General features: G+C 38.5%; 2 protein-coding genes across 2 annotated transcripts; one reads left to right on the forward strand and one right to left on the reverse strand.

The window, feature by feature from the left end:
- Positions 1-2,336: 2,336 nt before the first annotated feature.
- RBM7 (RNA binding motif protein 7) lies at positions 2,337-10,420 on the reverse strand. Its single transcript, XM_024131337.2, has 5 exons — positions 10,290-10,420; positions 9,226-9,388; positions 8,498-8,585; positions 5,655-5,745; positions 2,337-3,841 (listed from the first exon to the last, which is right to left on the reverse strand). The coding sequence occupies exons 1-5, from the start codon at positions 10,383-10,385 to the stop codon at positions 3,479-3,481; spliced, it is 801 nt and encodes a 266-aa protein (XP_023987105.1). The 5' UTR covers positions 10,386-10,420; the 3' UTR covers positions 2,337-3,478.
- Positions 10,421-10,468: 48 nt separating this feature from the next.
- On the forward strand, positions 10,469-11,171 carry C16H11orf71 (chromosome 16 C11orf71 homolog). The gene has a single exon (XM_007106623.2). It carries the CDS (start codon positions 10,720-10,722, stop codon positions 11,113-11,115), a length of 396 nt encoding a protein of 131 aa, XP_007106685.1. The 5' UTR covers positions 10,469-10,719; the 3' UTR covers positions 11,116-11,171.
- The last annotated feature ends 5,121 nt before the right edge of the window (positions 11,172-16,292 follow it).

Here is a 16,292-nt window from a genome sequence, read left to right on the forward strand (position 1 = left end):
AAGAGTACAACAGCACAGTCTCTAGCAAGCTTGAACAGGGTGTGCGAGGGAAGGTAAAACTAAACTAAACTAAACTAAAACTGGACTATAACTGGACTATAACTCGAGAGAGAGGTTTACAAAAATTATGAGAAATACTAGGTACAACTCTATATCCAATAATTTGGAAAGACAGAGGAAATGTTGATTTTTAATCAAGTTATAAATTCAGCTGGCCCAGAATGAACGGCCACCGCGGCTGCCGCTGCTGCTTAAGCGGAGGCCGCGGGGGCCATAGCTCCGGCGCAGGAGGGTGCGCCCCGGGCCCAGACAGGGTTGTGCCTTACCCCAGGAGCCACCCCTGCGCCCTCCCGCCCTGCCCTCCCCGCTCTTGGGCGGCCTGCTGCTTTTCCAGCTTTCCCTTCCCCTGGCCCTGCCCTGCCCTGAGCTGCATGGACCCCCACCCCCGGGCAGCCAGGAAGGAACATGAATGCAGAATCACCGACCAACGCAAAAAAGACTCTGGGGGCCCCCCTCCACCTCCCCCGGCCGCCCATTCACTCACGTCTCTTTCACGCAGCACAAACCACCTGCCCCGTCCGTGGGGAGGGCCAACACCCTCCCTGCCCTGGGCCCAGCCCCTCCTCCCCGGGCCCATAAGTGAGATTGCGCATTAACTACTGTAAGAGGAGCCGCACTGGGAAATGTGAACCATGAGAATAGACTAAACGCCTTTGTAACCAACAAAAACAAAACAAAAAAAGATATAAATTAATTCTACAAAACTAACAGAACCACAATTCCAAAACCCAACTAGAGTAAACAATTATTTTAAGAAAACCTAATGAATACAGATCCAATAACTTCTTAAAAATTTGAAAAACAAGTAGAATTCTAGAGTGTATTAAAGGCACAGTATGATGTGATACAATTTTTATAATAGGATGTAATGATGGTTCAGGGTTCGGAAATCTATACCAAAGAAGTTTTCGGTGTTGAAGCCTCCTTTTTTCATTAAATTATTTGACAAACGTTCCTTCATTTATTCATCAAAAATTTACCATGTATTATATATATGTCAGGCACTGAATACTAGGAATTCAGTGGTGAAAAAGATGAGGTCCTGGACTTCATGGAGACACCTAGAGAGATACAAATAAAATTTTAATACAATAAAAAGGCTGTAAGAGAAATACAGGGAATACTATAGGAATACATAAATTAGTACGTAAACATTAGGGTGCTGTTGGAATAACCCGGTTGTGATGATGATTGCCCATTCTAGGATGGTGGCAGTGGAGACAGATAAGATGGGCCTACACAACATAATCAGAAAGTGGTATAAAATTTTCTGATTGACTGGATGGAGAAGGGTGGAGTCAGAGATTCTTTGGGGGGATCTTAATGTATTATATATAAAAGGGTAAAGTAAGGGTCAAGTAAGTTCAAAAAATACTGTTAGGTATAAACATTACTGCAGCACTTGTCAGCTTTACGGCACTGTTCTTTCTCATTAAGAGAAAGTCACAGTGTTAGTACACAATGTTTACCATACATTTGACTACAGAACCCTGTTATTTTTGCAGAACTCCTCATGAGAGTACTGTTTCATGGAACACACTCTGGGAGAAACTGCTTTCCATAAAAACAATCTCTTCCTTTCTACTCCTGCAGCTCTCAATACCTTGGTGAATTGTCTCACCAGCTATATTCAATTCTTTGTGGCTGTCTTGTTCTCTTTACACAGTACATATATTTAGTTTGGTTACTTTCAACTGGATGAGGGTGAAGTGAAAAAGATTCACTGGAGCCTCACAAGGGGTCTCCCAAAAACCATTAAAAAAGAAAAAAATTATTCTGGACCAGGGTCACCTGTAAATCAATAGGAACAGACCTGAGCCACAGATAAATTGCAATAAAGCAGTATTAATCTTTGTTAATATCTACAAATGCTACTGAGTAAATTTTCATATAGGTAAGACACCTGAAAATAACAGGCTCATTGGAAACAAATCCTTCTACTATGAAACTGCTTAAGCAAACAGAAACTTGATTTTAGCACTCTGTGCTGAGTAATTGGATAGCTAGCTCCATTTACCTGGACTCAGAAAAGCTGCATGCATTTAGAAACAGAGAAAACCAAACGCACAAACTCCTTGAGACTAGGGAGAGTAACCAGTTTACAGTGCTCAGAAACATAAACCATGTGTTACTGAAAATCTGAGTCTAAAATACGCTTGTTATGTTCAAAAGGTATATTTCAGGATACTCTAACACCATGCAATCACTGAATAAAAGTATGCTGCTAGCTTTCTGTGTACAATGTTAGTGAGGTCAAAAAAAGGACACACCCCTCCTTTTTGTTTTCAATATATTAAAAAGCAACATAGTACAAATGTTGTAGTTAATATTAAAAAGGACAAAATTTTCAAGGAATGAATTTTTATAAACAAGTTCTACCATGAAAGGGAAACGGCATATTGATACATAAAAGTTTTGTTAAACAAGATTTTAAAAATTTTAAATCAGTGTTTTAGACTAAATTCTTTCAAATGTTCAAACAAAACCAAAAAAACCCTGTACAATCTCCATAATAAAATGTGTCCTTGCACTTTGAAAATGTTAAAATTTTAGAAATTTGAGTGATAGAGGCAGCACTTAAAGGTTTCGTGAACCTTTTTTCCCAAAAAAGAATACTTTCAGTAAAACATTTTACTATTTTATCTGACTATGCATTTACATTTTTGTTCTTCCATAAAAAGATTTACATTAACACTGTATTTTTACTGTAAAAAAAATACATTGAGATATTTAACTTCCTGAGTGACTTCAGTCATACATCAAACATGGTTTAATGAGCAAATTCTAAAATTTTATAATGAAATAGCATGTGTAGATGTATACTGGTATGCTCACTTAGAGTAAAACTCAAGATCATGTCACAGAACTTACACTTAAGTTCTCTAAGAAGTTAAATAATATGATTTATCCTCAAACTTGAACAAAAGGTTTTCTCAAATGTTAGTAAAATGAATCAATGAATTTACATTTTCTCATTTAGTAACAAAATACTGAGTCATTTCAGACTATCAACTTGAATGTTTTCCATTATATACACCAAAAATCTGACTCCCTAACAAGAAATTTCTTGCAATACAAAAAGATAACAAATAATTAAAATATTTACTTCATAATACAACTAATCCATATTATACATCCCTTCCTCAATTGTCTAAAATGATTAGGAATTGTGGCACTTCCTTTAGCATAAAACCCTTTCCTCTTCTTAAAACCCTGAGGTGAAAGGTTATTAATGTAATAAAACTAGAACCACAATTCTCATTTCTGTATTGGATTGCAATTAGGTTTTAAAAATTTTATAAAGAAATGTGGCAACTTGTAAAGCTGCTCTATAGACTTCTTTTAAGAAAACATTCCCAGAAACAACTTAACAAAAAGGGCCTACAATGACCCTATGAAAACATCCTTTTAACACTTGTTAGTGTCGAGATGAGCGCCATTTTCCATCTCTACCACTGTCTCTTCTGTTATCATAGTCATGGCTCCAGCCATCGTGATTTCTCTCTTCATAGAAGAAATCATCTCTGCTTCCTCTGTAATGATGGTCGGACCCATGATCAGTGTAACGCTGTTCACGGCTATAATGTCTATCCACTACGTAGGGATGAGAATTCTGTCTGGCTTTTCGCTGTGATAATGGTGTATCTTGGCGCCACTGGGAGGTTGAAGACTGGTTAAAAGTGTGATTATGTGACTGAACTGATGGGGAAAATCCTGACTGATCCAGATGTGGAGAACCAAATTTCCCTCCATATGACATCTGTCTCAAAACACTGTTCATCTGAGTGAAGAGAAAAAGAAGGAAATGTGTTAACCATAAATATTTCTAGATAGCAAAGGCATTAGATATCAAGCCATGGTTAAACGAACACAATAATGGAAAAGCAAAATCATTCTTGCCTAGCTGAATCTTAAGGTAAACACAACTAAAATAGTACAATAGCTTCGTTCATTCCAATGTATACCTACAAGATATCTGTACATAACTACTACTCTTTGTCCTCCAGAATACAATTTAGAAGGGAAGAAGTAATACAAAATGACTATAATGTAAATCACTGTATGATGAACACATTAAAAGCAAAAGCTCAGTACCTTTAGGAAGGATTTAATGAAGGCGACATATGATCTGAGTATTAAAAGTATGGATGGAATTTTTTCTTTTGGCCATGCCGCACGGCTTACAGGATCTTAGTTCCCCAACCAGGGATCGAACTCACACCCTTGGCAGTGAAAGCGTGTAGTCCTAACTATTGGACCACCAGGGAGTTCCCTGGATGGAGTTTTTTAAGGAAAATATTTTAAGGGGGAGGTATGTCAAGGAAAGAAGACTGTACAAACAAAAATAACAGGGAAACACAGAACAGGTTCATAGAATAGCAAGTAATTCTGGCTAAGACAGGTTATAGATCTCATGAGCCATGACTAATGGACGGCAAGGCTAGAAAGGTTTATTGGAATCAGATAATGGGAGCAAAAACACAAGGCTAGGGCTTCCCCGGTGGCACAGCGGTTAAGAATCCGCCTGCCAATGTAGCAGACACGGGTTCGAGCCCTGGTCCGGGAAGATCCCACATGCTGTGGAGCAAATGAGCCCATGCGCTGCCATAACTACTGAGCCTTCACTCTAGAGCCCATGCTCCGCAAAAAGAGAAGCCACTGCAATGAGAAGCCCGCTAGCCACAACTAGAGAAAGCCCGCAGGCAGCAACGAAGACCCAATGCAGCAAAAAACACATAAATAAAATAATAAATTTATATTAAAAAAATCACCAGGAAGATAAGCAAAACAGAGTTATAATAGTAATTTTGAAATGGTGTGTGAGATGGACTAGTGAGAAGAAAATAGATACAAGTACTAAGTGACTAGACGAGTGGTTCCCAAATTCTGCCTGTGGACAGACATTAGCCAATGATGATTCTTTTTTAATGGTCTACAGCAAAATAAGAAAAATATATAATATGTTTATAAAAGTTGATATCTCTTTATATTGATTTCTCAATTTTATTTTATTTCACTTATATTTTTATTCTGCAGACCTGTGCAATACAAAAGCCTAGGGACCACAATTCAAGGTTGTGATTTGGGCAAAGAAAATAAAAAGGAAGAAACAAATGTAAGAAAAAGAAAAAAATGAAGGATCTGGAGACTGATCAAAGACAAAGATGCAACAGCAAAAGCTACCTAAGATTTGATCATTGGTGATATTATTACAGAAGAAAATGGCATGTTCACAAGGGAGGTGGTCTAGAAGACTGTAGTATGTTAACGTATTAAGTATTAAAGACAGTACATGATAAGAAGTTACTCGGCACAGGTTGCAAGAACATCAGAGAATGAGTATCCAATATTTGCAACACACACACACACATCACACCAACAATGGTTAAAGAAAAATACAAATGTGACAAGCAGTTCTTCTTTTTATCTTCAATCTTTTAAATATATATTTCAGCCCAGGAAAAACTAAAATGAGTCATCTACAAAGATCATGCTAGTCTAACTAAAATTTAAGAAATGAACTTAAGAATTAAGAATGAATGTTTTAACTAAGTAAGAGTTTTTTAGCAACTTGAGTTGAAAAATCAGCTTACCACTGCTTGTCTCTGAAAATTTTCTGAAGAAGAAAAAGATCTTTGAATTACTGGTGTTGATGGAGTCATGTTATCCACTGTCCTTTCGTACCTGTGAAAAGTAAGAAAACCAACATATAATCATTCATTCAGTAAATGTTTACTATATACCAATCCTGAGCAAGACACAGTCTTCAAAGATAGGAATGAACAAGACCAACAAGGTATCTGCCCTCATGGAGCTGGGGTAAGGATTCAGACAAGACAATTTCACAGGGTTATAAAGACATAGTAATAAGTGACTAAAGAGCAAGCTGAGGTGAGAGAGATAGGGGGTTCTATTTTAGCTTGACTGGTCAGGAATGGCCTTTCTAAAAAGGACACATTTGAAGTTAGAGCTGAACAAGATTACCTGGAGGCAACACACTCCAGCTGAGGGAAGGACTAGTGCAGGGGTAGGCAAACTACAGCCTGTATGCCAAACTCAGTTTGTGTAAACAAAGTTTTACTAGAACTTAGCCAGGCTCTTTTGTTTTGGTATTATCTGTGTGGTGCTACAATGGCAGAAGAAACTAGTTCTTTATAGAAAAAAAATTTTTTTGTCAATTTATAGGGAAAAAATGGTCAATACCTGGGCCAGTAATGCAAAGGCCTAGACTGAGAACTAAAATGAAAAGGATTTGATCAATTAGACATAACAGGTGAGGGAAACAGAAGAAATAAAAGATAAAAATCTAGATTTTTGGCTTGAGCAATTAGGTAGACCTTTACTGAGATAAGAAAAAATAATAATAGGTTTTGGGGAGTAAGGAGTTCTGTAACATAAACAGAATATTAATGTTAAGGACTTAAACCTTATTCCTCACTTCCTATAGAGGTAACTTGCTCTACAGAAAAACTCAGAAAGGTTTTAATTTTATTTTAAAATATGCCTTTGGAATCAAATCACCAACTGATTTATCTTACAGTTTAGATCTTTTTATTTTGGGTTTTCTTTTTTTTTAAGCAGAACTGATTTTATTTGTATGCTGTAAAGAAAGCTACTTTTTTTAAAAAAGAGCTTTTATTCTTTATATATATGTATATAAATATATATATATATAAAAATAAACCCGTGCCCCCTGCAGTAGAAGTGCGGAGTCTTAACCACTGGACCGCCAGGGAAGTGCCATATTTGGGGTTTTCTTAAATCGGATTACGTATCTGTATGCTAAGGGGGTAAAAAGTATAATTTTACTTACAGAGAGTATAAAAATCAGGTACACTCTAGTGTTTGATTAAAACTACAGTATTTACTTGTATATTTTTTTCCCCAAGAATTTCTAAGAAGGGTTAAAAACTCTTTTTTTTCCCTCCACCTAAGATACCTTTCAAGAGTCCATAAAAGTGGTTAGAGATGCTTCGAATTCCAATTATACTGAAAAGCATTTAAACACAATTAACTTCAGCTGGCAAGAAAAGACTCTAAGAGGGTACCCTTTTCACATTACTGCTCTCTTACAATTTCACCTTCCAAACTCTTTTCATATCCAACCACTTCTCTCCAGCTCTTGGCACCACCTTAATCCAAAGCAGCAACCTCACTCCCATAGCTTCCTTGCTACTAACACACCAATACCTTGCTACCAACAGCTTCCTAGTCACCCTTGTACCCTTCAATCCATTCTCTCCCAGTACAACCAACTAACTCATTAAAATACAAACCTGTTCCTCTTACTACCCTACTGAAAACGTTTCAACGTCTTCCTACTGTTCTTAGGGTAAAATTCCCAAATCCTAATTATGGCCTATAAGAAAGACCCTGTATCATCTACCTCTATCTACTTCAACAGTATCATCTACTACTCTCCATTTTTTATTCATTATGATCTAGGTACACTGCCCTCTTTCAAGTCCTCATTCACTTACCTCTCCTTGTTAAAACTTTCTAGAAACTTTCTACTCATATCATGGTGGGTGTGCTCAATCACACTGCCTGGGTTTGAAAACAAGCCCACTGCTTATGAGCGGTTCACACTTGAGCAAGTTAACCTCCAACCTTCATTTTCTTCATACATAAGGTAGAGATAATAATAATCCTTGCCTCATAAATCTACTGTGAGGAATAAATGAGATCATAGGTGCAAAGGACTTGGTGAAGAACCTGACAGGTGACAGGTATTTGTTAACTCTTTCTTGAATGAAGCCATCAATTGATAAATAGCTCTATGGACATACCGGGAAGAAACTGTCCCTGGTAAAATATCAGCCTCCCCAAAGAAAATTATTAGTAAATATAAATATGGCATCTCTTCTAATCCTCAGTAGCTAAGAGGTATTTTAGAGATCATTCAAATCAACTTCTTTTCCTTACAAATGGAAAAACAGGGACATAGACTAGCTCAAGATTACACAATTGGTAGAGACAGACCTAGAATCCAATTCTATGAACTCTTAGTCCAGTAGTCTGTTACTAACAGCTATTTTTAAACTGCAAGCAACAACCATTTAGTGGTCATAAAACTAATGTGATTTTTTTTTAATAAAATAAAATAGAAAATAGAGGATACTACAAATAGTAAGGGTAAGTAATGTTTTGAGAAATTTTGTCTCAGTTATATATATGCATGTGGGTGTGGGTATGTCTTTACAAATGAACATAAATATAGTTATGTACGTATCTATTTTAAGGGAACTATATATAATGGGCCTGCAGTCCCCTTAAAATAGATACATATATAACTATAATCCAACACAGCAAATATAGCAGAAGAATAAAGAGGTAGGAGCATAAAAAAAGAAACCAATCACTCATTATGCATTTTGAGGACACTGCCTAAAAAAAATCCTGATAAATGATTTTAAAACTAGGTGAGAAATATTACCTGCTAGGAGATGTGGAAGTAGGGCTTGAACTTCCAACATGATGCTGGGGATATGACGAACTGACCTCCTGTGAGGCATGGCTACTTCCTAAAATGAAACAATTTGAGAAATTCTTATTGATAAAAAACTTAATTTGAAATTTTGTATCCCTCAGCCCAATCACTCCGAAAAAGGTAGACATAGGCAAAAAGTGAAAACCTCAAATTTCAGTAAATTGCTTTACAGTTCATCAGAGTGAAAATTGTTAAGTGTTTAATACCAAATATACCCAAAACAAAGGGTTCCAAACAAGGTACTTTCCAATGTATAAATACCCAATCTGGCCATAATATTGTGATCCCCACACTAAATTGTAAGACTGACTACAAGGAAAGTTTCATCCTTACATGATCACGCATCAAAATTTGTAAAAGTAAATTACAAAGCAGTCAGGAAAAGTATTTTCAGGAAATAATCCTTGTGTTTTTAGAGCGTGAACCCAAACTCAGTCATTTTAATAATAAAGTTTATGTTCTTTTCACAAACCCAAACTGAAATTTTAACTCTCATTTTAAAATTACAGCTTTCAAAATCCATACTGTCAATGTTACCCATTTTCAGGGATATATAAAGTTTACTATTCATAAAGCTTAAAGCATTTTCATCCAAAAACAGGTTCTTTAAATAACAAAATTAAAAACAAAGCAGCAAACAACCTCTCTCCTAAACATCATCAGTGAATAGTTACCTGATCTAAACTGAATTTTGATGGGCCTTCCAAAAAGTTTGATTCCGTTAAGCAGATTCATGGCATAAGGAACAGATACTTCATGTTTGAAATTCACAAACGCAAACTGCTTTGGTTTACCATCCTTATCTTTTGGAATTTTCACTTTTATTACTGGCCCAGCCTACAGACAAAAAAAGTTTTCAGAATTTCAGTAGGGCAGTTTCAGGAAAATACTCAAATTTTACAAAGTTTAAAAAAATTCAAAAATGTAACCAGGGACTCTAATTTTAAAAATGGATACACTCGAATTTCCATCTCGGTTAAAGATCCTATAGATATGACCGAAAATTAGATTAATTTACTCGGAGGGAGGGAGCCCATAAGCAACCGGAAACCCAATCATCGACTGAATTTACATTTCACAGCACTTTATGACATTAACAAGGCGACCAACATCCATCATTATCCCACTGCGTGGAAATTAACCTTTATCAAGAGTAAGGGAAAGCAGTTTTCTTGGACTAAAAATTCACTTTTGTATCGACTAATCAAATATTACCAGTTGTTGAAAGACAGAACTGGAGGGAACAGGTTTAACGCATCTTGATACAGATTTTAATACATAAACACTACAGTGCCGCTCTCCTACAGAGTATTTATGAGTCTGTCTTTGCTGCAACTTCGTAAGAAACTTAAGTGGAAAACGGATACTAAGAAAGAAATTGAAACAAAATTTACAAGCGGAAGATGAGAAAAGCAGGAAGAGGAAAAGCACAGCTCAACGAAGGACCCACGCGTACGAGGTCGCTTAAGACCACCGACTCTTTACCACGTGAATGCCCGATAGAGGACCCTCCACCACCTTTAGTCGTTACTTCGGCCTGAACTAACCAGGATCCTTCTAATAAAGCGACACGTAGCGAGCGCCTCCCTTTCTAAGCGCGACCCCCACCTCCAGCCCGCCCACCTGTCCGGTGCCGGGACGAACCGTCCCGCTTGCGCCAGGAAAGCGGGGATGGCCATTGGGCCGGGCCCTACCCGGGCCGGAAAACGAAAGGGAAAGGCTGATCCCAGCCGCTTACCTGGTGGAAAAGCTCGAAAAGGAGCTCCTCTGTCACTTTCGTTTCAAGGTTGCCCACAAAGAGAGTACGATCTGCTTCCGCTGCCGCCGCCCCCATCTCAGCATCGCCCCCTCCCGAAAAAGGCCGAAGGGTCGCCGCCGACGCAGCCACTGCGCACTCTCAGAAACCCTACGTCCTCGCGCTCCCAGGCGTCACAGACGTAAACGTCAATCACGTCGGCTCTCAGAGGCGTCGACGTGCGCTGACGGACTGCGCATGCTCGGGAGGAGAGGGCTTGGAGAAGGTGGCTTTTTCGTCTGCAGCCGCTCAGGTGATGGCTTCCGATGAAGTCGGTCTCAGTGTTCGAGACCGGCTGGACTGATCAGTGGAGCCGCGAAGAGTCTGCCTTGACCGTGGGACGTAACACAGATACTGCGGGCAGTGTTTGAAGATGGCCCTGAACTATGTGTCCCTGTCTGCCGGCGATCGAAGAGGTCTGGTGGCCTACCGCTCTTCCCACAGCGACCTCAGCTCGTCGGCCTTAGCGTTGGCGATGGTCTCTGGAGACAGCTTCCTCGTTACCAGTCCCGAGGAGATTCTTCCAGAACCTATTCTTCGGTCCACTGTGCGGCTGAACTTCCTGACCGAGAGCCGTCGGGCGCCTGGTGGCGGCCGCAGCCCGACACGGTTTATAGAGGGAAGGGAACAGGAGGCGCGGAGCCGAAGCCGCCAAGCCAGATTCTCACCTTACCCGGGCCCTGCGGTTAAACTCGACCTCCTAAGAAGTGTCCTGCAACAGCGTCTGGTGGCACTTGGAGGTGTTAGCGCAGCCCGTCTTTCAGCTTAAAATGAATACCTTTCTCCGCCCCTCAGTGAGCTTGTGAACAAGGCTTCTCTAAAATACTTCCTTGGTGCAACGGAAGTCTTATTTTTAGAGGGACGTCTTTTCAGTTTAATATAAAAATGCATGGGAGTCCTATTACTGTAGCCTAGCGCAAAGTAAAATGTTTACAGTTACTTGATTCAGATGGTTTTAAACAGCCATGATGATTAGATCGGAAGGGTGCAACAGCAGAGATTTTTTTGAGGTAGTCACAAAGGAGGGGATCATCCTTCCCAGAGGTCAATAATCCTTTTATCCTCCCAACAGTGGATCCAAATTTGTCTCGCTTTCCACAAGTCTTACACCTCCTCCCTGGCAGATTCTCCTACTTTGAGACATAATTCCGAGTTTCCTTACATGCCTACCTTTCTACCTCAGACTATTCCCTTTACCTTTACTTCTGTTGGTTTATTACTGTGGCGTATCCTCCCACCTATGGCCCAACACTTCTATCATCTTGTCCTTAAGACTTCTTCCATTCCCCTCCTCCACTTTTTCTTAAGGAATATCTACAAACTTCAGTCTCTACTAAAACAACAAAAGCAAAACCTAAACATCGCTACTCTTTCAAATTACTAAACCAATTTACATTTCTTTATTTGCCAAAAGTTCCAAATGAAGTTTTACACTTACATTTGTTTACTTTATTGCTCACATTCAATCCCAGCTTCCTTAATCTGAATCTTGTCCCAAACTACACAAAAATTGGAAACCTTCATCTTACAATTTCCTCTTAGGAAGCTGCTCATCTGTTCACTCTAGCATCTTCCTTAAACTTTCTCGTTTGTCTTTTCCCATTCCACTATTAAATAGTATTTGAAGATCTTCCCAGTGCTAAGCACTGTGGATGTACTTTACATAGCCCTGTTATCAAGGAGATCAAGGAGTGTACTCAAGATGGAGAGGCTAATAAATCACCACACTGGACTGTTCATTAGGTGTAGTGATGAAAATAAACCTTGGTTGCCATGGCTTTCCGTAATACTGCACTATCCTGGTTCTTCCCTTATCTGGCTGTTCGCTCTTTATCTGCTAATAATTTTGTCTTAACCATACATTCTCCAAGGTTTAAAGGGTGGTATTGGGAGAAAAGTAGTGGGTTTTGTAAGTGGCAACTCTTTATGTAAGCAGGCAGTATAGCTTTTTCCCAGCGGACTCTGGTCTGTAATTACGTTCAGATAAAGCAAAATTACCACGCACCAAACAATTGAATTGTGAAAACTACATTTTAAGAAGAATATTGACAAACCAGAGAGCTTCTGTAAGAGTGACCAATACAGTGAGAGGTCTGGAAACCAGGTCATAAGAAAATCGTTTGAAAGGATAGTAGCTATGTGTAATATGTGCAAGGCAATGTGCTAGAGGCGATTATTCATTGTTTATTCAGATATTCATTGAGGACTTATTCTGTGCCTGCTAGTAACTGTGCCTGCTAGTAACTATGTTAGGCACTTAGAATAAAGTGGTGAACAAGATAGATAAGGTCTCTGCTCTTATGGAGCTTTATGTATGTCATCTAAGTCTCACAACAGCCCATAACAAAAGTATTATACTTTCATTTTTTTGCCAAGAAACCAAGGCACAAAGAGATGAAGTGAACTTTCCAAGGTCATACAGCTAGATAGAGCCTTGTAGCCATTCAACCCATGTTCCTCATTTGAATCACGTAACACCAAAAACGACTTGAGTGACTATTTTCTCAATTCTCGCAAAGATAGTAGCTAACTAATGCTATTCTATCAATAGATATCTGAAAAGAAGTTAATTCATAATATATGGATTCCTTAGGCTGGGTGTGGTTGAGAAAGAATCCCAAACCTACATGCTAAGAGTTTTAGATTGGGAAAGAATAATAAAATTAAGGCTGAAGGTAAGAAGGATTTTCATAAAACTTAGAGATGCCTGATGGTGGAAAATACCACCTCACAGGGTAATAAATTAACTCTCCAAAGTTCACATAGAGGCTAAATTCTGTCAAGTATGAAATAAGACTTCTTATTTTATAAGATGAAAAGTCATAGATGACGTCTTCAGTTCTTTCCCATTTAACCTTTAATTCTATACTTTAAATCATAAGCTTGATTAAAATTGAAAATGGAGAATTGGGGGGGTGAGAAGTGAAAAATGAGGTATACATTTTTGTATAGGATGTATACATCCAATACATAGGATGACCATATTTACTGTGCAAACCAGGGCACTTGAGAGGGGAAGGGGGGCTATCAATTAATTATGCTTAGGCAATAGGCATAAATAGGGGCTGCCCTAGGCAGCCACGTTGGATCCTATCACCCTAGGAGATGGTACAACATTAAATACACCTTTGAGCCATATTCCTTAGCTTCAGGGAAAGAAGGCTGAGATTTGTAAACAAAGAAGCAAAAGTTTGGCATAAATGTGCACAAAAGCACACAAGAGGAAGAGGACCCAGTGGAAGTGACTTGATTTCTGTTTGTTCTCACATAGGGTCATCAGGAGTAGGGCTTTGATTGAATAATAAATAGTGTATATGTGCCAGAAAGAAAATGATATGAAAAAAATTTGATAAGAGGAGAACCTTGTTCACATTAATGCTCCATCATTTTATTTTTTTTTGGCTGCACCACGCGGCATGTGGGATCTTAGTGCCCTGGACTGGGATCGAGCCCTCGCCCCTTACAGTGAGAGTACGGAATCTTAACTACTGGGCCACCAGGGAATTCCCGATGCTCCATAATTTTAAATCTGAGCCGATGGATGTCTAAATTCTCCTTGTTCTTAACATCTGCACTGGTGTCCAAGTTACAGCATCTGCCTAGAGTCACAAAGACTGTATTGTGGAAGCAAGGACCAAAATAAACCTCTTTAAATGAAACAACTAAGTTTTCCCAAGAGTAGTCCATGTTATTAAAAATCCATATGTTAGTGTACAAAATTACTTTTAATTTAATATCACTGCTTAAGTATAGCATGTTGTCATTCTAAAATAGATGAATTTTCTAAGACAAAAAATAGTCCCCCAAATTAATACATCCATAAGTTTTTAAAAAGCCATGGTAACTTCCTTTTTGTTCTTATTGGCCGTTGTTTTTTATATCATACTAAGCAACTGACTAGTATGTGTCAAAGGGAAGTCCTATTAGTATATTTACTTCCTCTATTCATCAGCTCTAAAACTCTTAAAAAGAATACCCATTTGGGGTATAGAATAAAAGGAGGCCAAGGAGATTTTCCCTTAATAGCCAGATTTGGTGCTAAGCCTAATTCTAAGAGGGGTAACTCAGCAGGAAGAAAAGGAGGAAAGTCCTATGGGAGGGAAGAGTAGGTAGACTTAACGGTGAGGCTCAACTGTATTTCGAACAAAATTGTGTCTTTTATTCCTTTGATGAACCTATCTAGATCCCACTTAGGTGCAGCTTTTGTCTTCCCAATTTCCTTGAAAAGTACTCTCATTTTCCTAGCCAACCAAATGTGTAAGTTTGAGTTTCTACGACTTCATACCACCTATTTCCTAGCTTTATCGCCTGTGTCCATTCAATTGCAAAGTCCTGCTCATTTTATTTTCACAATGTATTTATGTTATGTTATATACTTCCATCACCTGGACTGTATTTACCTGGATATCTATCCCGTTTTGTTTGCTTCTGTCTCTCTGCATCCTAAATATATATAGCTCCAGATCAATAAGCCCAAAGCATATCTCTCTGATCGCATAGTTAAAACTATAACTTTACAGTACCATAAATTCTTCCAGTGTTTCCCATAGTATATTCCATAGAACCTCTACTAGAAATACAAGATACTCTTTGGAAAAAAGACAAGAGGTCAATAAAATTGACAAATGCATGTTTTATCACCTTCTTAGGGTGTCATAATGTGTAATAAAATGTTAAAGGGTCTGATAATTCCTTTAGAAAAGGAAACCTGTGTAACTTCATTTTAACCAATGTTTCACAAATGTATTTGTTCATAAATTAAAAATTTTTGCATACTACCTATCTTCCTGAGGAGCCTCAGTTCTACAGAAACAGTTAGAAATGCTGCCTACCTAAGAAGCTCCATTGGCTCCCCACGTCAGGTATTAGAAATGGATTTTTGTATGGTGTGGCAGAATTTTATAAGTTTCCAGAATGTTATGAGTTATGCAAGTGGGTTGGTTTCCTCACTCATGATTTGAGAAAGTTCAACCCCATCTTTATTCCACATGGTTTCCGGTTCCTGTCTATGTCTTTGGTGAGTGGGTGGGAGGATGGAGGCAAGCATGCAGCTGCAGATTCCCAGCCACTGAGGATCAAGACTGGCTTTGTTACTAAGGAAAGGCGTTAGGAACTTCCCCTGATGAATACGGGTAGGTGCAGTTACTAAGTATGCTAATAGTGTAATGTTAAAAAAATAATTGTTTACTTGGCTTTTATTTCACTGGAATATCTGAAGGCAGCCCTACTTCAAAATACACTTCGTCTGAATCAGAGGGGAAAAATAATTGTCTTCATCTTCCCAGAGACCTGAAAGTAACTGAATCAGTGCAGCTTTAAAAACTGTACACTCTATAAACAGACTTTTAAGACTTTCCATAATCTGACCAAGCTATATTGCCAGGCTTCTTTCATGTTCTTAATTCCCCCGGGTGGTTGCTGCTCTTTTCTGCCTCTGTGTCTATGCCTATCCTAGACCTTTTAACTAAATTGCTTGTCCTTCTCATTTTCTGCCAGTTAAATTTTTATCCATCCAGATTGGTTAAAGTTTTTCCTGTTGCAAAGGACACACCCTTTTTAAGCAGGTTAAGCAAAAAATGGACGGTATTGACTCACAGAACTGGAAAAGTGTGGTGACTTCTGATATTCTGTCTACCTAACAGCTAGTTATCCTTCATCTATAGGAGCACCTTGGTTTTTTCTTTCCTTGGAACCTTCTCCCTCATCCTCTGTTCATGTATTTGGTGTGAGGCTTCACACCTAGCTCCAGTGATAGAGGTATAAGCTATTTCTTATCTCCCCTACTACATTGTCTGAGGGCAGACAACTTGTCTAAATTTATCTTTGTATTTATTTGTACCTATTAAGTGCCCAAAGAGTAGATATTTCATAAATGCCTGTTAAATGAATGAATGAACTTCACAGATAGGCTATTTCTCCTTGGAATCAAAATCGCAAAATGGAACA

The sequence above is a fragment of the Physeter macrocephalus genome, chromosome 16 (genome assembly GCF_002837175.3).
Source record: "Physeter macrocephalus isolate SW-GA chromosome 16, ASM283717v5, whole genome shotgun sequence".
NCBI classification, from domain to species: Eukaryota; Metazoa; Chordata; class Mammalia; order Artiodactyla; family Physeteridae; genus Physeter; species Physeter macrocephalus.

What these genes read in the sequence shown, in the direction of transcription:
- C16H11orf71 (XM_007106623.2), top strand. Translation starts at nt 10,720, where the DNA reads ATGGCCCTGAACTATGTGTCCCTGTCTGCCGGCGATCGAAGAGGTCTG.
- RBM7 (XM_024131337.2), bottom strand. Translation starts at nt 10,385, where the DNA reads ATGGGGGCGGCGGCAGCGGAAGCAGATCGTACTCTCTTTGTGGGCAAC. An exon ending in TTTTCGAGCTTTTCCACCAG is followed by an intron (nt 9,389 to 10,289) that starts GTAAGCGGCTGG and finishes TTTTGTCTGTAG; the next exon opens with GCTGGGCCAGTAATAAAAGT. An exon ending in ATTTTCAGAGACAAGCAGTG is followed by an intron (nt 3,842 to 5,654) that starts GTAAGCTGATTT and finishes CTCTTCACTCAG; the next exon opens with ATGAACAGTGTTTTGAGACA.